Genomic DNA, 23,067 nt, shown 5'->3' on the forward strand with positions numbered 1-23,067 from the left:
GGAGAGCTTGTCAATCTTGACGGAGAGGGTGGATGTCACCGTCGAAGAATTTCAGCGTTGGAGGCAACTCAGTCATCTCTTCCCGCGAACGTTCGGAACTTCGGTGTCTTGTGAACAAGAATCCAAGGAACTTCAGATGTCTGTGGGCTTGCTATGAAAGGGGAATGCAAGATGTGTCAGGTTGAAAATGCGTTCGTAAATCATCGGCATATATTACAGGGGAATGTTAAAGATTTGAACCAAGAACTAGCCATCGTCCTAATTCTGGGAGTTCTAAAGCTTATCTCTACCAATACTAGGACCTTAATAGGCTAGGGGCACGCAGCCAGGCGCCTTCGGCGCGCAATTACGTACAGAGCGCATTCACGTGCATTACTTACACGTGCGTTGCACTTATATATACTATATTTACATATGCTATATTTACATATGCTATATTTACATATGCTATATTTACATATGCCTATATTTACATATGCTATATTTACATATGCTATATTTACATATGCTATATTTATATATATTGCACTTATATATACTGCACTCACGTGTGCTGCATTTATATACTCGAGCAAGCTAGGAGGTATATGCCTTAAGAATATACTTCTTAAGCGATTATAAGAGTATGGGAGAGACGTGCTTCTTGCTTGCCTTATATGCGCGTACCGGGGGCTAAAGAATAGCCAACCCCCCCCCCCCCCCCCCCCCCCCCCCCTTACTTAATAATAAAATTACAAAAATTAGTCTTCTAAGCGTGGGGGAAGGGGGCTAGAAGGGAATGAAATTTTGAATATTATAAGCACCCTTTTAGGGTTTGCCCTAGAAGGGTGCTTATGCATCCTAAAGAGAGTTAAGATCAAAAATTACTACTTTGGTTCGTTCCAACTCGTTGGGGAGGCATATGTTCGTAGGACGGTGCATGGTGCGGCGATTCCTGACTCTAACAAGAGCACTCATTTAATCCCAATTGCTTAACGTATGCTTGCCGATTCCCTTTCAGATTGGTAGTCGACTCCTGGCGATTGAATAGTAAAGTTTTTTTTTAGGACATTTATTGCGTGCGTAGTGTAATCTATCCTGGCGAGGCTTTGAGGAGAACAGTGAAAAGCTCAATGATTTGATGCTTGATAAGCAAGGCTCAACTATAGTTAAGCCAGCACCACACGTCGCCAAGGGCGCTCAATGTCAATCGGATACATCGCCCCAAAAAGATAGCAAGGAGAAATCAGCCGATGCTCCTCTTCATTCACGGGACGCAAGACAAATGCTGTGAGTCCGCCTTTAAGAAGCCATAGCTGGTCACCGATCTGAGTCTGACAATTTCCTGCTACAATTCCCGTATTTCCATTCTCAAGCATGAACATCTGACAGCCGTGTACTCTGGGGAACAGAGCTCGTTCAAAATCCTTCAACGCCACCTCATGACGAGAGACATCCCAGTGACCAGAGTTAACGTAATCGGAAAGTGTATGGCGAGATCCATTGTCACCACGCCAAATATCATATGGCATACTGAGAGGATCAGAGTTTTCCGAATTCGTTAACCAAGGGTAAAAACTTCTTAGAATAGTTTCCTTAACGCCTCTAGGAGCAAGGGTTTCTTCTCCCCGTGCCTCCTGCTGGTCATTTAGCGTTGTCTCCCAATCTGCAATAATCTGCCTTAATCTGCTCTCGAGGTCCGTCGGGTCTGGCAGGCTTGTGACCGCGTCTCCGACGGTCGTCAGCTTCCTGATGTTGAAAACGTGTTTACCAGTAACCGCAATTTTCTGGCCATCTTCTGAAAACTGCAAATCCGTGATTGCAAACTCCAGAGGCTGTCCATAGCTAGAACGTATCGCACGCCGATTCTTCGATGAATGGCTCGCAATCCAGAGAGGCCTGTCCTGTCCAAAAGGCTTCCGGAGGTCAGGAACCCACGATGGCAAGTCACCACCTCTACTCGAGTCGGCACAAGCGCTGAATATATCCAAAGTCCTAGTTCGTCTGATCCGCTTCTCTGCCCATGTCCGGTACACCTGATGCACCGGTATCGAGTAGTCTATCTCGTTGTCTTCGTTATCCTCGACAATTCCTCGGATGGCGTAAAGCCGATCCCTTGGATCGGAACATTTGGTATTTTGCGTGTTGTGGAGTATGGTCAAGACATTGTGAGTATCGAAGTTGTACATTGATTGCAACGCCACTTGAGTAATTCGATGCGCTCCTAGCAATGGAAAAAGCCTGCGGATATGCGGCGAGAGCACGGCTGCTCCTGGGCGAAGTATGAATTTCGCTGCTTCCTCCAGCGTTGGCCAGGCGATTTGAAGATTTCCCCACTGCGCAATTGCCTTGCGAGACACAGCAAGTTCTTGAATAATCCAAAGACGTTCAAACCATGGGCGATGAAACAACCTCGCCAGTTGAACCCAAACCTGTGAGTTATTTGCATGAATACAATCTGCAAGGCGTATTGAGACTTCCGTACTCTTCTTCGCAGGGTCTGCCTCCTCTTTTAACAACAAGGCCAGCACAATGGCTGAGCGAGCCATCGCTTCTGAATTCTCCTCTACTCCGTCTATATTCCATCTATTCAGATCAAGTCGGAAAGTTTCATCAGTCCTCTCGTTGTAGCTGCCAAGCCAGATAATAACCCGCTCTGCCTGTTCGTAGATCGACTTCATTCGCCGGACCTGCACGTCTCGCTCATCGCTGTCTTCTTGGTTGATACATATGGCATCGATCCACAGTGGCAACTGGTCCAGTGACTTAGACCATGTTTTGCATCTCATATGTCTCAGCCCATCCTCAAGGTTTGTCGTGACCAGAAAATCCTGCCCATTAAGGAATATAGGCACTTTTCTTGTCCCATCTCCCCACGTGTAAGACAACGCCTGATAAGTCCAGTCGGATTGAGTGCTGATGCGACGTGTGATCATACTACATCTCACTCTCTCGTCATGCTGGCCGGGATCTATTTTGATAAGGCGGAGCTCGGAATGTCCCAACGGCGAGTAGGAAAACGGCAACATCATGAAGAATACGGAGTAGACACAATTACACGATCGCCAAATCGCGCTATAGTAAGTTGCAAGTACGCAATTTGCGTTCTAGTTAATTTTTTTATGAGGAAAAATTTGATTGCTCCATAGCTTCCGTAAGGTATTTTATTACAGTAGTAATTTGGACCTTCTCTTTTCCAAAAATGGCCCCAGGCTGGGATAAGCGAGAACTGTCGATGTTTGCCCCGAGTCCGGCAACCTCCGAGCCCAGACTCCTCGTTCTCCTTTTCCTCGACCATCTTTGCGCCTTGCTATCAGCTTGTGCTTTTACGAAATAACGACCTGGACGATCATCACGAGTTCCTGTACACTCTCTTGGATGCATTATATAAGTCTGTAATATCATTCGGACTCGTTTCAATCTAATTTTGTTTGTCTGGGTTCTGTCTGCATCAGCATTTTTGATTCATCTCAATTTGTTCACAATGTCCGGAGCGTTGAGCAAGCGGCAACAGGCGCGCAATGAGCGCGCTCTTCAGGATCTCATAAAGGCAGTCCCTGGAAATAATGTGTGCGCCGATTGTCAGGCAAGGAATCCAGGTGAGACTCGACTCCGTCGCAGGCGAATTGGACATGTGCTAACTTCCCACGATAGGATGGGCAAGTTGGAGTGTAAGCACGACTTCTTCCATGTGTTGGTTTATATATCGGATCCGTTCCTGAGCCTGTTTAGTTGGGTATATTCCTGTGTATGCGGTGTGCTGCATTGCATCGGAAGATGGGGACAAACATAACAAAAGTCAAATCGTTAAGCATGGATTCTTGGTCCAATGATCAAGTCGAAGTACGTCGAAGCTCACATCCGTTTATGGAGCAGCTCTAACCTGCGGCAGAACATGAAGCGTGTAGGAAACATCGCATCGAATCGAGTATATAACCCCCAAAATGCGAATCCGCCTATTCCGCTCGACGTAGACGAAGCCGACTCGGCGATGGAAATGTTCATCCGACAGAAATATATAGACCGGGCTGTGAAGGCGCCAGTACGAGATAATACTGGAAGCACAAATTCCGATGATCAACCTACCCCTCTACTACTAAAGACTGGCAGCAGATTCGGCTTCCGATCTGCTTCGTCGATTTTCCACTTTCTTCGAAGCATCGCCGAGAGGCAGCACAATCCGATTTGGAGCCCTCAAGACAGCGACCACCATCTCCCCGACAAAACAAGCAATCCAGGGTATTCAGTGCATCAGGGGGTCCTGAATGGACAGAGGATTTGGAGTTGAAGATGGCTAAACTCCAAGATGTGGGCTTTAGAGACGAAAAAAGAAATATAGCAGTTCTGAAAGGACTTGGGGGCAATTTAGAGAAATCGATTGAGACCTTGCGTCTTGTAGAGGGAGCTGGTTCCACCGCAGGTGTGGAGCCTTCGGAAACGTCTTGGGCCTCTTCTTTGTTTGCGGGACCTATCGCTCACCAGCACGGTGAAATGACAGGAAACAACCCTTACCAGCAGAACCAGAATCCGAACCCGTTTGGGCTTATGCCATATCAGTCACAATATTCTCCGAGCCAAGATTTCCAGAATATGTCAGTTTCACACTCACAGCTTCTCTTCCCCGACAACACCGACGGGTTCCCCGGTCCGCAACCACCACAATATCACCAACTGTACCAGCAGTCCATGACACCTCAGTCTCTCCCTCACCAATATTACCCTTCGGTGATATATGAGAATCCTGCACAGCGACCTGTGCAGAATAGCAACTACAATCCGTTCATGCAACAGCAGGCGCAGCAGCAGATGCCACAACAAATGCAACAACCTCCGCCTATAAATACAAATTTCCAACACAAGAAGCCATTCCCTTGCGGACATTGCGAGAAGAGCTTTTCGATAAAAGATGCGTTAACGGTTCGTTCCCGTGAGACTCACGAAGGAAAAACTATATTTTCCTCAGAGCTGGAGCTGATTAATGGAATAGATGCATATCTTAGTCGATGGCTGCGGAAAGGACGGAGCGACTTCTCAAAACGACCCCAAATCGAGTAGCGAATCTCCCATTGACAAAAGGGTCAGAATCCTCAACTCGGCGGATAGCGACGATCAAGAAGAAGAGGCCCGAAAGAAGGCAAACAAAGAACCTCTGACAAATTTACAGAAACCGAAACAAGTACAGAAGGCCCCAAAATCTCCTGCTCCAGTTATTGTGTCCAATGCAATGAAGATCGATATCGGCTTGAGAACGGGGAGTACTGAAAACAAAGAATATTCAATTCTAGAGAAAATTCAGTTGGAGGTTCAGTTGGTCCTTACAAACACCCCGGGCCTACTGGTCACAAACTTCGGGAAAGCTCATATGGAAAGCAAATTTCGGGTGTGGTGGAACCCCAGGGACTTTATGCGCCGTCAATTTGGAGATTCCCATTTAGCATCCATTGGCTCTGTTATTGTCCTGAGTGGAACGCCACTGAATGCGCAAGCGACAACCTGCAAAGAGTACCTTCAGAAGCATTGGCCTACTACTTGTCTGACCTTGCTAAAATGCCTGGAAGATTGTATGAATGGACTCAGGGACGTTACCAGAGGTACGTGCCCCAATCCAACTTCACAACTATTCTTTCAGTGTCAGATTGAAATATGGTTCTCGTCGTACTGATTATCAATAGGCGATGACTTGGAACTATGCAATTGGATGGAAGGGGAAAAGCTAATCTTTGAAGCCGAAGGAACAGGAGAAAAAATTGTTGAAATAGCGCAACAACTTTCCTGGCTTGGAGCTGCACTACGGCATTCACCGGATGATGGATTAAAGAATTCAGAGGCTAAGATCAGTACAGTCCAGGGATGGAAGCCTATTTTTGACATCACTTTCAGCATGAACCCGCTGACAAAAACGAATCGTCATGCTGGCACTCTCTTTTCACTAGTTCTGTCATTGCCAAAGGCTTTCCCATTGCAGAACGAGGACAAGAAGTCGGTCTCGTAATACCACTGGAAATGATGGCGGCACTAACTGGAGTGCGGCATGCCGTTGAATACCAAGGGGGAATTCTTCTGAAAGGCCATTCCAGTGCTTTCTTGCCTGTGAAGCGATACAAAGATTCTATCCAGTGGCACTATATCGAAAACGACGAAAACGTGCGGTTGCCGTATTGGGAAGTGGAGGCACGGTGTCCAGGGCGGGCGATGCTGGAGGAAGTGAGCATGGACAGTCTGAAGAATACTCGCGCTTTTGTTGGATGGTGGGGCACGACTGAGACTCATCTTGGGACGGAAACCGCCAACTATGAGAATATTGATTGGTCTGCTTCTGACCAGGTGGGCCGTCCTATTAGGTTCTCGGGAGTGACTCTGGGATTCCAACAAATTCTGACTGGCGAGGTAAATTTCTCCTTGGGGGCTAGGGATGGTAAGCTACACGTTGAGAGGAAGGGGCCTTACCAGAGAATTGTTCAATGCGCTGCGAGGTCCCCAGTGGTGCTCTATGATTCTTGCGAGAAGAGAGCCTGGCTGGTCCCTTCCTCGGCGGTGATCTTGCACATTGCGAAGACGCGATATTATAGGAATCCGTATATGAACGACGGAAACAAAATCGCCTTCCCATCGGCGGATCCATTGACGAGCAACCACGAAGCTGCTGAGAAAGTATTACTAGAGCAGGCTCCCTTCAAGCTTTGTACCCAAGACGATCTTGAAAATCAAGACTATTACCTGCGAGATCTTGTGCAGGATATTTGGTCGTACCTGGAAAGCTTGTTAGATAAGAATGTTAAGAAGGAAGCAACTTCCGATCCAGAGGTTCGAGGAACGATGAGGGACATACTTCGAGGTTGGGAATTCATGGATCTAGTAGATGACAGGTCGCCATTTCGACTCAAAGAAACCTACATCGAAAAAAGCAGTGGTGGCTGGACAGATTTGGCTCGAGACATTGATGCCGTCGTTCTATTTGGAAGTGGATTCGAAGACATCATCAAGCCAAACGCAGAATCTATGGCAGGACTCTGCCACATGTGGAAGAGTGTTCCTAAAGGAAAGGACTACCTAACGGCCAGTGTTCCAACGATGAATCAGTTATATGAGCAAGCTGGCTCCAAATTGTCCCGAAAACATCTCACGTCCACGCATCTTCGGTGGCATCATGGAGGACAGCTTTGGGAGCGCTGCGAGTCCACGAAGCCCTTCTTCTGCAGCTGCAACCGTCTTCAGCAGGTAGTCTCTGAATATTTTACACAGCCTGGGAGTGTCTCGGATCCTGGTCCACTCGAGGAAAAAGGAGCTGTGATATTTGGTCAAGCCAGCGACCCGCTAGCCTCCACAGTGTTAGAGCTATTGAAGCCAAAAGTTAAGCAATGTGGCAGTTTGTATAGCCAACCGAACGTGGACTTGCTGAGTACGGACACTTTCAGCTCGCCTGATCCCAACTTATCTTCTGATACCGGAACCTCCTCAATCTTGAGCGTATCTGTTTCTACTCTTCCGACATCGGATGAAGATGATCAAAATCCAAAAGTTGAGGGCTCATTCGAACCCCTAGGCTCTAGCACTATTAAATCGATTGAAAATGACGGGAAGAGGAGGTCACGCTCGCTGAAGCGGAGTCACTCGAGGGAAGATGCTAGATCCACACGTCAACCCTACCGGCGACAACGAAAACGATGTACTGAAGAGATAAGGGGAGTCGAGGCGCAATGCGAAGTCGACCATACGCCTGCCCTTTTGAATACACCTGATGGACGATGCGTAGCATCTTTAGTCGAGAAGACTACTGGAGACGGCAAAAAGCTTTCCCTTCGCCGTAAAGGGAATCTCACCAACCAGAATGAGACTAATGATAGCACCCAACGTGGTGGCAACGTGGCCGCAATTCGGAATGGTTGACCTTATCTATTCAAGCTTGTACTGTACAATAAATATGAATCTACATAAAACCTGAGAGGGGACGCGGTATTACCAGGAGCGTATGTTATCATTGTACCCAGGTTTATTTGTCTGCAGGTCGTCAATACATCCAAGTTCAAACTCCCTCCAACTTCCTCAAGAACTTCAAGAAAGGGAAATCCTCCCGATCAGGCGTCTTCCCCAGCCTAGCCCTCGAAATTTTTCCTCATCCAATCAGGCTCGGCAACAATTGGCGTTTTGCACTATCGATTACAATTAATGCCACAATTGTAAGGTATATTGTAATCGATTAATAATCGATTGTTTAGCAAGCTGATTCTGCATACATATAATATTACCCCTTCTCTAATTCCAGAAGGTTAAGGAATTTAGTAATCTCAGCCGAATCTTTACCCACCTTACCTTCCTTGTAACGCGGTTAGTTAGCATCGCCGCTCTACTTTAATGCTACTCACGGTCGCCTTACCCTTTACTTAGGTTACTCAGCCACGGTCCTACTCTCCTTTCTATAAATTAATTAGAATTTACTTATTATTAAGCAATATTATATAAAAGTTATTAACTTTATATTATTATTGTAACGGCAGGAACAAAGCAATGGAACGAGGCTCAAAGATCTATGATTCCAATGTCTTAAGGATTCAAAGCTGAGAAAAGAAGTGAGGTGTGGAAGTAGATAAGTAGGTACGGCCAAGACCACTGAAACGCCGAGCTTGGTTTGGAACCCGAGTTTGGTTTGAACCTTAGCTTAATACCTTAGCTAAAACCTTAGCTGAAACCAACCCGTAGCACATGTAATACCAGCCGTTATAATTATATTTAAAAGAAACTAAGTCGGCTTTTAAAGAACGCAAAAGAAATTTCTTAAAAATTAAATCCTTTTATAATATAATATTACTCTTATATTTCTTTTTAAATCTTTCTCTTTTATGTCTTCTTTTATTAGACTTAATAAAATTAGTTTCTTATTTTACTTATTTATTAATTTTTAAATACTTAAAAGAAAATAATTTATTATAAATAATATATTTCTTCTTTTATTAATATTTATAATAAGTATATATAATAAAATATAAGTAAATATTAAGTATTACGAATTTAATTTCTTATTTTAAGTAATACTTATATTAGAATTATATAAATTATACGGGATTATATTTCTTAATTAAGTAAATTTGCTTTTATATACTTAACTAAGTATTAGGAAATATATAAGGAAATATATATAGCTTAAAAAAGTATATTAATTAGTTTTTTATTAAAATAACTTCCCGAAATTAATTATATTTGCAAGTATTATATTATAGTTTATTTACCTTAATTACTTATATATTACTTTCCTATTATATATCTTATAATATCTCTTATTTTTTGAAATTAATTTAAGATAATAAATATAATTATTATAAATATTAAAAAAGCGAGTTCATATTTTATAAATATATATTATTTAAGCCTTAATAATTGGCTTTAAAAAACCTATAAAACTATTAATATATTATTAAAAGAAATATTTTAAATTAAAAGATTATAATTCTTATTTTTCTTTTTTCTTTTTTCTTTACTTTTATATAAGTAAGTTAAGAAGTCCGGAGATATAAATCCATTTTATATAAGCCAGTATTAAAAGTCTCAACTATTAATAAAAGAGTCGTTTGATATATTATTGCTCGATAATACACAGCTAATAGTTAATCTCTCTCAATAGTTTCAATCTATAACCGAGCTTCCAAATATCATTCTTCAGCTTCACGAACTATTTCAGTCCGCCACCCCGACTCATGATTGTCTCTTCCTCCATAGTTACAAGAGATAGAAATTATCTTTTACCCAAGTTGAAATAAATGCATCCTAGAACATGGTTAGAACGTGGATCCTAGTCAATTAGGTTTTGACATCGCTACCACAAAACAATGTACCCATGAAGCATAGAAAACTAGGTACTTACCAATCAGTAGAAGACCCGGACTCAACTGCTTCTGCAGCAAGCAACGCTTGCGGGATCCTCGCCTGCCTCGCTATCTCATATAGACACCAGACAGCGTACCGTCGTGCTGGCTCCGGCGCCGTCGTCCTCTCCGCCACGATGGTCAACGGCCAAATCAGAAACCGTGCGGCTGAGCCAAACGTAGTGCCATTCTCGTCAAGGAAATGCGGTACACTCGCGAGTATGTTGGTGACGATCTGAGTGCGGTTGGCCTCAGCTGTGGCTTGAAGAGCTCTGGTGTCGAGATCTTTGAAATATCGGGACATCTCAGGCTTTGCCTGCTCCTTAGATCTAGCAACAAACCCCGCCAAACGCCAGACTACCTCGTTCATGAATAACCGTGTGGCTCGTAGAATGTTCCAGTGCCGGGCCATGCGGTGGTCGGGATATTGATGAGCATGGCCCTGATACGCCCATCGTGGAGTCATATGGGGCGGCCTGACTTGGTAGCGCCAGCTGTCCGGTAGCATGTCCTGCAGTGCCTTTGCCTCTTCCTCTAGGTGCAGTGTCTCGTGGATAACTCCTGATATTCTCTCGTCGGGGACTCCCTTCCATAATCGCACCTTTAAGCTGATCATTTTGTCGAGCAAAGGGCCAAGCCGCACGTTAGGAATATGGGGATCGAGAAAGGGCTCAGCTTCCTCGTATAGCTGCAGGAACTCGTCCGGTATGGGTACCGCCCGTTGGAGACAGCTACTGCGGATGTTGTTGCATGTCTGCAAGAAAAGTCTACTGCCTAGATCTGTCTTCAGATATTTGGTGCCCCGCAGTCGGATGAGTTGAACAGCTCCGAGTGTATGAGCCGTCCAGCTTGTGGGCGACCGACGGCTAGAGAACGCAATGGCTTCGTAAAGACCTAGTGTGAGGACAGAAATAAGACTGCTATCAAGTACAGCCGTATTTGAGGAAGCAAGCGCCGCGTTTGTTTGAGCGAGGGCTTTCGAGTAGTGTATGCGGGCATTGTCCATGAGCTGTCCGCTGCCGACATGGAGCGAGAGGCTTGCAAATGAGGCAGCCAGGACAGCCGAGGATACAGCATCTTGCGCGGTTGATGCTGTGGGGTTGTATATCTCAGGAAGATAGTAGAAGGGCGAAGCTGGGACGTAAGAGGACATAAAATAACCGACCGCTAGTTCGTCATGGGAAGGCGTGAGAGAACGTGTCGGCGATGGCATGATATCTGCAGTGTTGAAGCCTACGACAGTGGAGAATTCATGCTCGTGCCTTTGCCTCGGAAGAGTTAGAGGATAGAGTTCCCCGTTCTTTTCCCACTGGACTTTCCGAGCTGTTGACTCCGACTCATCTTTAAAGAGGAGCAGTGTAACGTTTCTGTAACCAAAACAGATTATGGACTTGCGCATGCATTGGGTGCAAGATGGCCGGATGCGATCACACTGTAGTGCACAAAGCGTTGAGAGAGTGATTCTTAGGACGATGAATAAACAGAAAGGCGTTGGCGGAACTTACCCTCAATCTTCCCTTTCGGCAAGGCCCACAAGCGTCAGACGGGCGGCCATGGAAGGGCATGGCGACCAGCCGCCAAGTGAGATTATTTCTTCGGAATGTGGTTTCGCCGAGGATGAGAGGCGCGGGTGGTGAGTACACGTATCGATATCCGGTTGGGCGTCTGGATGATGAAATTGGGCAAGCTCAAGGGCTGTGGGAGAAGTGGTGGATCACAGGCCACAGGGACTGGCGTTTGTCACTAGAGAGGAACGAGACAGGGACCAAAAGAGGGGTTGGCTTTCGTGCATGCTCTGGCATATATATGATTTTCTCGGCCAGGGCTCATCAACAGCTGCTGTCGGAGGTCACAAATGATTAAGAAGCTGCTGCACAGAAGAAGAGATGATAGCTGAAGTATCAAGGGCTGAAGGAGGGTCTTTTTTATAAAAATAAAAATAAAAGATCTTATTGTGTATTATGGCGCGCTGGGCTGGAATTCCTCAAGTCGAAGAACGACGGGGGAAGACTTGAAGCCCCAGTCGTGTCGGTCTGTCATATTTTCAGCTGCTGACTGATCCTGGGCCGACGGTAGTATTGCAGGGGTGGCTTGCAGTCTCCCCCACACCCGTGGGAACTAGCGTCGATATGTCCCCCTCATTAGGAAAGCCGCCCGTTGGACCCTGCAGGCTGCGGCTGAACTCCAGCTCCCTTTGTTGCATCCTCAACACAAATGTTGTTAAATCATCACTCACCTTGCTCCAGAAATGAACACAGGCAAGCATGGCGAGGACGCAATGCGTGCTGCGCACAGGCGGACACGAAAAGGAGCACCTGAACGAGCTGGGTGGCTCAGCAACCAATGAGAGAGGGAAAAAGACACGCCGAACATGGTCTCGAAAATGTTGTTCCTGCGTCCCATTCTAAAAACGGCCGTGGCTACGGCGATAGCGGACGAAGCCATGCTTATCGATATTTCTATATATTAGAGAAGAAACGGCCACCATTTTGTGCCTCACCCTCTTCATCCATATCCGCTTAAGCTTCAAGACAGATTTCATTCCAATAATCTGCAAGATTATTTCTTTCCAAACAACTTTTATCTACACAGCACTTGTTGCCCATCATGCACCTCGACAAACACGGCTACGTCTCTATCGTGGAGCTTATCGTCTTCCTCCCATGCTTGATCCTCGGCATTGCAGTCTGCCTTCGCCACGGATTCAAACGAACTTCGGGCTGGATCTTCGTCTTGATACTTTCTGTTATTCGTATTGCTGGAGCGATATGCCAGCTCCTGACATATGGTAGCCCGACAGAAGGGCTGATCAAAGCGACGCTTATTCTCGACTCCATCGGAATTGCACCACTTTTACTGGCGCTTTTGGGAGTATTATCCAGACTGTAAGTAAGAAAATTATTGATACCCCTGTCCGTACAAGTTCATCTACATTGAACCAGGTGGCAATGCTGCGAGTCAAAGTGGTATGCTTGGATCCTTTACTGACCAGACATGACGACAGCGTCGATTGGATCAACGCCTCAATGCAGAATCCAAAAATCAACTCGAAACTCTTTCGCATCCTCCAGGTGAGCTTATTTCCACATTAAATTGTTGTCTTTTCAATGACAACTGAGAGAGTGGGAGCTTCACTGAGGCTTGTATTTGTCTTGGGAGCCTGGTTCCCCAACTGCCCTCCCCAAAATCCAAGAAGTAACCATGCTAATTCGGTGATCAGCTGGTCATTGGTGTAAGCCTAATCCTCGGTATCCTTGGCGTTACCAGCCCCAAATCGCAAGCTGTCGATGGTACTTTCATACCTCCTACCATCTCCAAAATCGGCATCATCCTCAATATCGTTGTTTATATCGCCATAACCATTATATTCATTCTATCGCTCCCCCATGGCTCAGCATTGCCCCATTCGGAACGGCCACTCAGAATCCACATTCCCATTGCCTTGCTAGCCATCGCCATCCGCTTGCTGTACGCGGCCCTCTGCATCTTCGTGCACGACAGCACATTCTCGCTCTTCAACGGTAGCATCGTGGCAAACGTGCTAATGGCCATTGTGGAAGAGTTCTTCGTCGTCATCATCACGTTGGTGCTAGGCTTCAAGCTGGGTCGTATCAGTGTTGATGGTCAGGGCGAGATCGTGGATCTTAACCAGAAGAGCAGCGACAATGGTGGACAGCTCCCTCTATCGGCCTGAAGATGGAATCTATGCACAGCCGTCTAATGCTGAACTCGAGATGTTCTCATCGGCGCAAAGATGGGCGCACTTCTCTTTTTTTCACCTCTAGGAGGGAAAGTTGTCCGTGTCGCACTCATGTAAAATAGATAGCAGCTTTCCTAAATTTCTTCCGCATTTCATTTCAATCTTGTAAAGAGGGTCTCTAAAAGGCCTCTCACCCGAGTTTTTTGTTTATTAAAATTGTTTTCATTTAGTACCTAAACTATTGGGTGACTGTATAGTGGTATTTGCCACGGAGAAGTCTACTCAGCTAAAGTAATAAAAAAGGAGTTGAAATTTGGTAGTTGCAGAATGTGCATCTCATATCATGTCACTGAATTTCGTTCCATAACCACAGCCCTGACTAACCTTATAAACAGCGCAACAGCTCCGAGAAAGGCTTCTGGGCGTTTTGTTATTCTGTCTAATTAGGGTGAAGGAATACTAATATCTGGCTCGAGGCCGCTCTCGCGAAACACTTCCGTGCTTGCTAGGAAGAGGTTAGCTTAATTATAGATAACCCAACCAAGTCACGTTATTATTAGAATTCATTCAGGTTATAATATTAAGATGTCTCATTCCGTTTACCTAGTATTTCTTGGGAATTACATAAAACGCTTATTTGAACGCCAGGACTGTTATGAAGAAATAAGCGAGCTACCCCTGAAAGGAAGACTAGACGATGAGTTTGGCTTTTTCTGAAGAAGATCCTATTCAGAATTCGTGAGACCTACTGGATTTAGTCTCATACTTTAGGAAGGAGGGGTCTCGATGCAGATCCGAGTGATGAGTGACATCGCTAGAATCGATGAGTAACTGCCGGAAATATAGGCGTCACAAGGTGCGGGATATAATAAATGTGCACACCCTCCCCTCCCCCAGATGTAGCTCTCAAATCTTCTCAGTAGTCTATACCAACGATAAAAAATACTTCTTAAACGGGTTATCAAGAGTGCATCTAAGTACAAAAGGGTTACCTGCCAGAAAGAAAGAAAAAGGCGACAAAAACAGGTGGTGAAAATAAGCAGTAATTTGAGTACAAAACAATTCTATTAGTCCATAATAAGCGCAACGAGCGAGTCTAAGAAGCCCCCCCTCAAAAAAAAATCCAAGTCTAGTCTGCTTTAACATAAGAAATATTCACATCTAAGCTGCAATCCATCTAGCAAGTCTCACCATCCATCCAATGTGTCTCGGTAACAGTAACATTATAGTTATCCGAGTTGAACGCCTGACCACTGAACGGCGGTCGCACATTCTAGATATGGATTGGGAAGTTATTAATGATATCTGTTGCGTAGGTGGCGAGGTATTGGCAGGAAGGCTGGATGGCGTATGAGTTCTGCAATGAAGAATGGAGACTTAGTTAGCTTTCTATTTCTCTGAGTCTGTGTGTGTGTATTTGTGTAGAGAGAATATGTTGAACTAGCTAGCTTGGCTAGCATCCATTCCTTCCACTCCAGGTTCAATCACTAATTCAGTTCGTCCGATTATTGGGTATTACTTACGTACAAGCACACCAATCGTTTATTAGTATCGCCATTCGATTACGTTCCGTAAACGTACGTTCAGGAATCAGATTGGTAAATCATTCCCACCACCAAGTAAGTGCGGGGTAAATCACATGGTGGGCTGGAAATCAGGAATATAGCTAGGGAACCCATTCCCTCTGTTTTTTATGGAATCACTCTCCTGTATCTAGTCAAAACTAGTCATTCTACAGATTGTCAATCTCCAATATATCGATTTTCCACCGATAAATCGATCCCAGTTCAATAGAATAGGGTGTACCAAGCAAAGGAGGACGTAGGTTGTTTCAGAGATAAACCCCCCAGATCCACTGACAGAAAATGCTCGCACAGTTTCCTGGCCACCCCCGACAACACATTAACCAGGGAGGCGCTCAAGGTAGTTGATGTTGTCGGCGAGGATCTCTTGGCTGGTTTCTTGGCTTACGTTGCAGTTGATTCCATTCTGAATTTGACCAAAGTTAGTGCCATACTAAATTTTGAGGAAACTTGTGATAGTAGGGTTGGGGACACACTTTATTGCGCTTTTGCAGGGTATCCCTTTTAATTGGCGTGAGACCGATGTCTTCGACTTTCAAGCTCGGGTTCAAGTCTAGGATTTGGGCATGCACTTCCTGTGTTGGAGTCAGGGTTGATCTTATTGATGGAAGAAACGAGAGTGCTACCTGTGCTTTGGTCCTCCGGGGGTGATGGGTCGAATGTGTATCATTTTCGGAGGTGTAAGGGAAGATATGTCAATGGTTCTAGTGAGGTTTCATGGGATTCGAGAAGCGAAGATTGTAAACCCCGTCGCGGCAACAGCAGCGAGAATCGAGAATTTCATGGATTAGATAGGTTGATGTTCTATTCTAGGGGTGAGGAGAAAGATGAAGTCTGGTTGAGATAGTTCTGGAGGAGCTGAGTGAAGGACGGTGAAGGGGAATGGAGGGTAATTTGGGAACTTTAATATCCCTCGGCACCTAGGATACACCTTCTCATTTTTCTAGTCAAAAAAACACAGCCTTCTATTGCAATCATGACTCAAGACGCGATGTCGAACCCGGAAACACATTGTAGGTTGAGGCACCTAGATATCAGGCTCGGCAACGATTGGCGTTTTGCACTATCGATAACAATCGATGCCACAATCGTAAGGTATCGATTGTATCGATAGTGCAATCGATTGTTTAGCGAGCTAATCCCTACATACGTATGATTTTACCCCTTTTCTAATGCCAGAAGATCCAGGAGTTTAGTAGAGTACTATACTATATATAATAAAGGTAAGGCTCTCTCTTATTTACTTATTTAAAGAAAGTATCTAGAACTCTGCTCCTTTTCTAGTACTTAAGGTACTCCTGCATCTTGTCTCGGCTTCAAGCTGCCCCCTATTCTAGGTAGCTTACCGTACGACAAGCCCCTGAAAAGACTCCCTCTGGCTTATCGCTCGTTAGTACTATTAAGATGATATTAATAGCTATTCCTGCATCCGGTAAGACATAGTCCATACTAGTAAGGGGGTCTGTCACGATTTACCCTACCAAAAATCGGCCGCACTCACATATTACTGCCCCTCCTTCCTTTTCTCTCAGCATTTACTATTACTTAAAATATTTACTCTCTCTTTAATTCTTCTCTCTCTCTATATATATCCGATCGGCTGCCGCCAGCTTTACACTGGACCGTACACTTTAAGGCGAGCAAATCGAGCAAATCAGAAGGCCGAAATTTGGGTTTGAGCGTTTTGATTTGCTGCGATTTTGCGCATATAATTGGTCGTAAAGTGTAAAGCTGGCGGCAGCCGATCGGATAAAAGTATAAAAGTAGAAGGGGGGATTAGGGGATATTAAATTCAAGTAGTTAAAAGCCTTGGTTCTCATTATTAAAGGCGGGGAAAGGCCCCTTAATATAGTACAAATCCACTAGTCTCCCACTAGCCCTCCCATACACTGGCTGCCTTGGGCCCATAAGCTTGGCAACTTTTAATGGGGGAGGGGTTAAGAGGGCGAGTATATAAAAGTAAAAAGCAATAAGTGGAGAGAGAAAGTGAGAAGTGAGCTTCGAGGCTTGTGGGTTGCGAGGAAAAGGGAGCCCTATAATTATAGGCTGCTTATCGCTAAATTTTAGGGCTACGATCGCTAAATTATAGGCTATAGGTACTAAAAATTTAGTGCTTAGCTTTCGTGGGGTGCGGGGTAATAATCGTTTAGTAATCGATTACCAATCGATTACAATCGATAGCTAATCAATAGTGCACACAATCGATTACTAATCGATTGCTCAGCAATCGTTGCCGAGCCTGCTAGATATCTCCCTCGACTCCACTGTACCGGGCGAGAGAAGAGCTGCGAGGGGCTATCCTAGAGTAAACATTCCAAATCCAGAAAATGATCGCTCAAAAATATAGATGAGAAGACCGATACTTCTAAGACTATAAGTACTTCCCCTCTTGTATTCAATCCTATCCATATACCGAGCGAGCGAAAGCCATGAGAGGCTCTTCCACCAAATTCACAGTCACACGGGGCTAAGAATCAAAGAAACCCTTATCTTCCACCTGACAAGCACCCCAGTCTTCGCTCTCTGAGCCTATCAAGTCTCAACACAGACTCTCAAAGCCACGATCGGTACTATATGCCAGGCTAAACTCAACCATCGCGGATATCAGCCACTGCAAAACCATACAATACAATAAGGAGAACAATAATAGTCGGACTACACGTCGTGCTAAAGAGGCCCTTCCCTTTAGTCGGAGAAAACGAGTTGTCCCGCACCGCACACGCGATTTTCTAATTTGTCTAGAGCGCCCATAGTAAAAATAAATCAATTTGTGCACCGCAATCAAAAATTGGCCCGAAAAATTGTCTAATTCAATAGGGATGGCCCGTCTAAGTAGCCTCTCCATAAATACACTTCTATGTGACATACTAGAGAAGGATAAGTTTTGTAAGGCTATTTGGTTTCTCAAGGCTAACCTAAAAGAGTCTCTTATAACTTGGCACGCGCGTGTTATATATAAAATAAAGATATAGTAAAGAAAGTATAGTAGGGAGAGAAATAAAGAAGATAGAAGTAATAAGGATACAGTGAGGGAAATAAAATAAGTTCTCATATTTTAATACAGAGTTTTATATACAATTAATACAAGAAAAAGGGCTATAAAGTAAATAATACACTATACCTCTCGCTCCAAGCTTTTCGCGGGGAGTCATCCGCATTTACTGGGTGGGCACAACCACAGCCCACTCCGTGAGATAAGTGTCAGAATCTCAATCCTTACTTTTTCTTGCGAATGCCTAGGACCGGGTACAGCGCCAGGCAAAACTTACGGTAGGATCTTAGGCTCGAGGTCGAGGCGGGACTTGGCTCGTGGCTTGATCACATTTCGGAAGGGGGCTATATAGTCTTCATTCAATAATGAAGAAAACTTTTGAATGGTACTAGTCTACATCAAATTAATCCTTTCCCAACACCTCATTTGACCCTTCCCGCACAGCCACTGCACATTTCCCCTCTTCACAAAGCGTCGATTGCCTCACCTTCCCCTGACTCCCTTCAATCCTAAACAGACAGCCTCCAATCATATCCTGATCGGTATCGCCTCTTCTTGATTAACCTTGAGCTCGGAGTGTTCCTCCACGTCAGCTACGTCTTCGTGACAAAAGCCTCACAGCTCACCCATGTGAAACCATGGATGACTTAGCACCTCTCTGGCGCTTGGGCGCTTTTGTGCATCGTATACAAAGATTTTGGACAAGAGATCGTAGAGTAAGGCTGCCTCGTTCTCCGAAATCTTTGGCAGCGCCTCTAGGAGTTCGTCCGTCTCATAACTATAGCCATCTATATAGCTATTATTAATCTTCGTAGCTGTAGGCTTCCTGATAGTATCCGAGAGGCACGGAGGGTATGGCTTCTTTTTGTCCTCTTTCCACACTCGATCCTCTAGTCGAACCCTGCCAGTTTCGACGACGCTATTCTCGGGTTGGTCCCATATCTTGTAGATTAGATCTTTGATCGACCGTTTGTCTTCCTACGGCTCGAGTGGACTGCCTTTGGTAGGCTCCTTTGTCGGCTGCCCATAATAATCAAATAATGTATCTCCCCAAGAACTAGGCATTTCACCGAGAGTCTGAATAACAATCCTCAACAAATCCACTGGAGATGTGACTTCAAACCCCGAGAAGGGGCCTTCTCCCGATCTAACTCGGAAGATGGAACATCTGAGAGCCCAGACATCGCTTGCGGGACTTGCTTTCAAGCCTACCGCCACCTCTGGTGCCAGAAACTCAGCTGGAGTACCTAGCATCTGTTCTGGGGGCAGTGAAATCAGAAATGACTGGTGAAAGTCGATTAGTCTGACGTCTTGGCTGATTACGCTCTCAATAGAGGAGAGGAAATTAAGTGACTTCACAATATATTTCGGGGCCTCCGGACCTGGCGTCTCTCCAGATTCGGTTTCAAGCGGTGCCGTCTCAGGTGCGCCAAATAAGCGATAGACATCGCTCTCCGTATAGCGATCGATATTCAATAGACCAAAGAGAATATTAGCTGTTGTCACGTCTAGATATGTCAGTAGATGATTCAGATGGCCAGATAGGCGTTTAGGCATAATGGAGACTCACCTCCGTGACAGAGGCCTTGCGCATGAAGGTCAGCCAAGGACCTCGTAGCTTGGTAGCTAGCCCTACGAGATAGCGACGGTGTGATCCTAGAATAAATGCCCTTGGATAAATCAGATGCAGATGGGCCCAAAACTGGCAGGACAAGGCATAGATAGCGGCCATTTGGTCCATCGAGCGTGAAGTGCCGACGTTCGAGGACGAAGCCGAATACTGCATCACTAGCGCACCGTGAGGCAGCATGGCAGCTCAACTGGCTCTTGGTAGAAACAGACGTCGAGTAGTCAGCGACGACGATTTTCAGAGCCACCCACCTATGCTCTGTGTCGTCTCGCGCCAGCCAGACAGTAGAGAAGCCGCCAGCGCCGAGCTTGTGTACAACTCTATAACGTCCATCGTAGATGTCGCCTAGGTGAACGGGATGCAAGCCCCCTCGTTGGTATTTCTCGACGTCTTCAGTATCGGCATCGCGGAGCTGGGGCAAGAGAAAGCGAGAATCGGGCAACGACTCAGCATCGTCGTCTTCGTATTGGCGAGGCGACATCGATGGATGCGAGGACGAGAGTTGAGTGGTGGTGGTACGAGAGGTATGAATACTCGGTAGGATCGTGGGTGAGAGAGAATGTTTCGGACAATTGTTGTAACTGTTGGTATTTGCGAAAATTTTCACCCTTTGATGGTTGATGAGGGTTGATAATAGTTAAAGAAGAAAAGAAATTTAGGCAACTTGTTTATTAGGTAGGCCTCGCTAAGATTTCAAAAATATATCTCACATAGGTTCATACCTTTCCTTATTATAGACAAATCTTGCTTTCACTATTTGCATATGCACCTGCTTATGCGAATGGTACTTCGTAAGCTGAGAGGATGGTCGTTGTCTCCTTTGCGGCTTTGTGTAGCGAGGCGAGAACGCCGACCACGTGATAGTCTCCCCTTTTTCTCCAATCATGTCATTGTCTGTCTTTTCGGGCCGGTGCTCAACAAATCGAAATTTTGCTTGCATTCTGAGCCCAGATTAGGTTATGAGTATTATTTAAGTTGATATTAAACATGTCAATTGGCCATAGCAAATGAGGACACCGTCAGTTTCGTCCTTGAAGTTTTGCTGTCACGCGTTTTTATTGAGGATAAGAAAAAATCAGGATCGTAGATATAATGCTATAAAACACGACCATGGCAACGTGTGTATAAACTAAAAGTAATCATCCTGCTTCCGAAGTAACCAAAACCAATGACGAAAGCTGAATGCAATCAAAGACAATGGCCGGTGATATTTCAACGGGTACAGTCCTATAATAAACAGCAGACACATTAGGCCAAGCATCGACGAGTATTATCTAGATAGAAGACTAACCCAAGGCTACTTCACTATTCTCCCCAGTCCTCCAGGAGGAGACAATTTAAACAGCATGTCAAGATTTAGGCCTGTTAAATGTCTAATCAGCCAACTTACTATCGACGACGGTAGCTGCTTGGAAAGGAGATTACGTACACACTGTTTCACCACCACACAACAATCAGCCGGCTGCAGAGAATAAGTGAATCTAGTGGGTCAGATAGGTAAACTAACGGCTTTAACTCCATTCTATTTTGCATAACTGGTTAGTGAAGAAACTTTGGAGGAGAGGAGGAGAATAACTCACTCCGCCACAGCTTGGACAATCTGCTCCATCACATCTTTCCTCCATCATGTCCGCGGGTGCCGGGATTGTAATAGCCACAGCCGTGGTGACAAGGATCATCAAGCAGAGAAGAAAGCGCATCTTGGTAGGAGAGTCTCGAAGTTGTGATAGAAAGGACAGAAAAGATAATCGTAGATTCTTTGGAATGAATGAGTGTTGCTTGAAGTATGAAGATGAGTGTGGTAAGAATATTTTGGCCAGGAAAGAGAAGACTTTTTGTCTTATATAGCATGAATTCTGTCAGTCCAAATCGCCGCTCTCCGTCAATACAAGAAGAGATATGCCGTGTCATCCATCGCCCTTAGACCACCTTCCAATTTTGCTTAAGCTTCCTTTTGTATTACGAAGCTCGAAGCAATAGGTCCCGCCCGTGGTCTTCCTCGTAGAAGATTTTGCTTGCCGAAAGGAGGAACGAAGCCCGCCGAGCGACTAATGTTAGAGGTGACCCTTGCCAGCTGCCAACGCTCGTCAATGCATAGTCTAATGCGTATGCCAAGAAAACAGGTTCTTGGCTATGTCTCGTTTGTGTCTTCTATACCTATGAGGAAGGTATCAAGCCAAACAATCACGGGAGGAAAACCGGCAGTCTTATTTGTCCTATACACAAACTCGCCTCAAAACCAGTGTCGTCTCTGATAGGCTCGATAATTATCGATAATAATTTATCGGAGTCCACACTGCTCAAATCTGAAGTTCAGGCTGATGTCTTTCAGGGGTTTAGTATCCTTCGCTTCCATTACTCGATTTGGACTTCTTTTACCTAATTAGTGCTTTCTCACTCCACATGACAAAGTTAAAAGACTTTAGCAGGCACGAAGTGATACCTGCCATTTCTGGCAAGGCGTGGCTACGGCATGAAAATGTGGAACAAGATTGCTGCGAGCTGAAGACGGGGTTCATTCTATTTGGCTACGAGGTTAAGGGCACGCCCATAACTGCTCTCTGATAGGAGAAATTCCCATCTAGCCAAGACTTGCGTCTCAAATTTGAAATTATTCGCATCACCTCGCCCGCTTAGCCAACCCGAGCTTCCGGCCCTGGAGGCGAGTGGCTTGTTGGCGTCGTGCTTTGTGTCAAAATGAGGCCCGGTCCTCCGCTCATATAGACAGCAGGAATGGATACGAGTGGTCCAGGGGTGCCAGTTCCACCCCTTATTATATGGACTTGGCGCATGAGAGATAAAACTGCGCGCCGCCAGGCGCCGTTGCCTAATGGAGAGCAATGCTCTCACTTGGACAATATAATCGCCGTTTGGAGTGCTCTCAGGAACATTGAACGATGAATTTTTGGCGATTGTTGGGGCTAGCGACTGGTTTTGTGAGGAAGTGCTACTTGACAGAAGTTGAAATACTCACAATATGCCGGCCGTTCAACCAATTTTGGAGTAATCTTATCGCCCAGGAAGGCAACCTTGAACCAAACCTGACCCGAACCATCCCAGGAATCAATTGACTTTCTTTCGGGTGTCTTGGCCATGTAAAACTGAACAGGGCTGGGATGATTGATGCCCTGATCAGCGATGAAGCCAAGAGCTCCACCAGCTGCTAGAGTGAAGTTGCAGCTGAACCCACGCTCTTCAACTGGAAACAATGGAGATTGGCACTGCTGACATCGGTAACTCCATGGCCGTCTTGGAAGTTCTTAGTCTCGCGGATAAAACCCCATTCCTTATCCTCGGCCACGCCGTTAACGACCAGCTTGGAGAAT

General features: G+C 45.4%; 6 protein-coding genes across 6 annotated transcripts; 2 read left to right on the forward strand and 4 right to left on the reverse strand.

The window, feature by feature from the left end:
• Positions 1-2,321: 2,321 nt before the first annotated feature.
• On the reverse strand, positions 2,322-3,008 carry K444DRAFT_547339 (HET-domain-containing protein; the record flags this gene model as incomplete). The annotated part of the gene is made up of 2 exons (XM_024876300.1): positions 2,322-2,391; positions 2,500-3,008. Coding segments are annotated over 2 exons (579 nt in total), but the record flags the coding sequence as incomplete, so codon positions are not given.
• A 455-nt stretch (positions 3,009-3,463) lies between these two features.
• K444DRAFT_637985 (uncharacterized protein) lies at positions 3,464-7,866 on the forward strand (the record flags this gene model as incomplete). The annotated part of the gene is made up of 8 exons (XM_024884196.1): positions 3,464-3,578; positions 3,634-3,650; positions 3,757-3,822; positions 3,872-4,021; positions 4,090-4,896; positions 4,967-5,570; positions 5,652-5,816; positions 5,945-7,866. The coding sequence occupies 8 exons, from the start codon at positions 3,464-3,466 to the stop codon at positions 7,864-7,866; spliced, it is 3,846 nt and encodes a 1,281-aa protein (XP_024727539.1).
• A 1,637-nt stretch (positions 7,867-9,503) lies between these two features.
• Positions 9,504-11,831, reverse strand: K444DRAFT_657526 (uncharacterized protein). Its single transcript, XM_024886165.1, has 3 exons — positions 11,342-11,831; positions 9,836-11,268; positions 9,504-9,738 (listed from the first exon to the last, which is right to left on the reverse strand). Exons 1-3 carry the CDS (start codon positions 11,399-11,401, stop codon positions 9,714-9,716), a joined length of 1,518 nt encoding a protein of 505 aa, XP_024727540.1. The 5' UTR covers positions 11,402-11,831; the 3' UTR covers positions 9,504-9,713.
• Positions 11,832-12,078: 247 nt separating this feature from the next.
• On the forward strand, positions 12,079-13,735 carry K444DRAFT_657527 (uncharacterized protein). The gene is made up of 3 exons (XM_024886166.1): positions 12,079-12,721; positions 12,841-12,907; positions 13,057-13,735. Exons 1-3 carry the CDS (start codon positions 12,444-12,446, stop codon positions 13,528-13,530), a joined length of 819 nt encoding a protein of 272 aa, XP_024727541.1. The 5' UTR covers positions 12,079-12,443; the 3' UTR covers positions 13,531-13,735.
• A 4,764-nt stretch (positions 13,736-18,499) lies between these two features.
• K444DRAFT_657528 (kinase-like protein) lies at positions 18,500-20,222 on the reverse strand (the record flags this gene model as incomplete). The annotated part of the gene is made up of 3 exons (XM_024886167.1): positions 18,500-19,030; positions 19,094-19,619; positions 19,682-20,222. The coding sequence occupies 3 exons, from the start codon at positions 20,220-20,222 to the stop codon at positions 18,727-18,729; spliced, it is 1,371 nt and encodes a 456-aa protein (XP_024727542.1). The 3' UTR covers positions 18,500-18,726.
• Positions 20,223-22,371: 2,149 nt separating this feature from the next.
• K444DRAFT_710679 (uncharacterized protein) lies at positions 22,372-23,066 on the reverse strand (the record flags this gene model as incomplete). The annotated part of the gene is made up of 2 exons (XM_024888220.1): positions 22,735-23,066; positions 22,372-22,669 (listed from the first exon to the last, which is right to left on the reverse strand). Coding segments are annotated over exons 1-2 (400 nt in total), but the record flags the coding sequence as incomplete, so codon positions are not given.
• Position 23,067: the final 1 nt, after the last annotated feature.

The sequence above is a fragment of the Hyaloscypha bicolor genome (genome assembly GCF_002865645.1).
Source record: "Hyaloscypha bicolor E unplaced genomic scaffold K444scaffold_183, whole genome shotgun sequence".
Taxonomy (NCBI): domain Eukaryota; kingdom Fungi; phylum Ascomycota; class Leotiomycetes; order Helotiales; family Hyaloscyphaceae; genus Hyaloscypha; species Hyaloscypha bicolor.

Excerpts from the sequence above, each read along its gene's own strand:
- K444DRAFT_657527 (XM_024886166.1), top strand. The coding sequence starts at position 12,444 with ATGCACCTCGACAAACACGGCTACGTCTCTATCGTGGAGCTTATCGTC. Across the intron at positions 12,722-12,840 it reads TTGGGAGTATTATCCAGACT|CGTCGATTGGATCAACGCCT; the intron begins GTAAGTAAGAAA and ends ACATGACGACAG. Across the intron at positions 12,908-13,056 it reads AACTCTTTCGCATCCTCCAG|CTGGTCATTGGTGTAAGCCT; the intron begins GTGAGCTTATTT and ends TTCGGTGATCAG.
- K444DRAFT_657526 (XM_024886165.1), bottom strand. The coding sequence starts at position 11,401 with ATGCCCTTCCATGGCCGCCCGTCTGACGCTTGTGGGCCTTGCCGAAAG. Across the intron at positions 11,269-11,341 it reads GCCGAAAGGGAAGATTGAGG|TGTGATCGCATCCGGCCATC; the intron begins GTAAGTTCCGCC and ends TGTGCACTACAG. Across the intron at positions 9,739-9,835 it reads TCCGGGTCTTCTACTGATTG|GATGCATTTATTTCAACTTG; the intron begins GTAAGTACCTAG and ends ACCATGTTCTAG.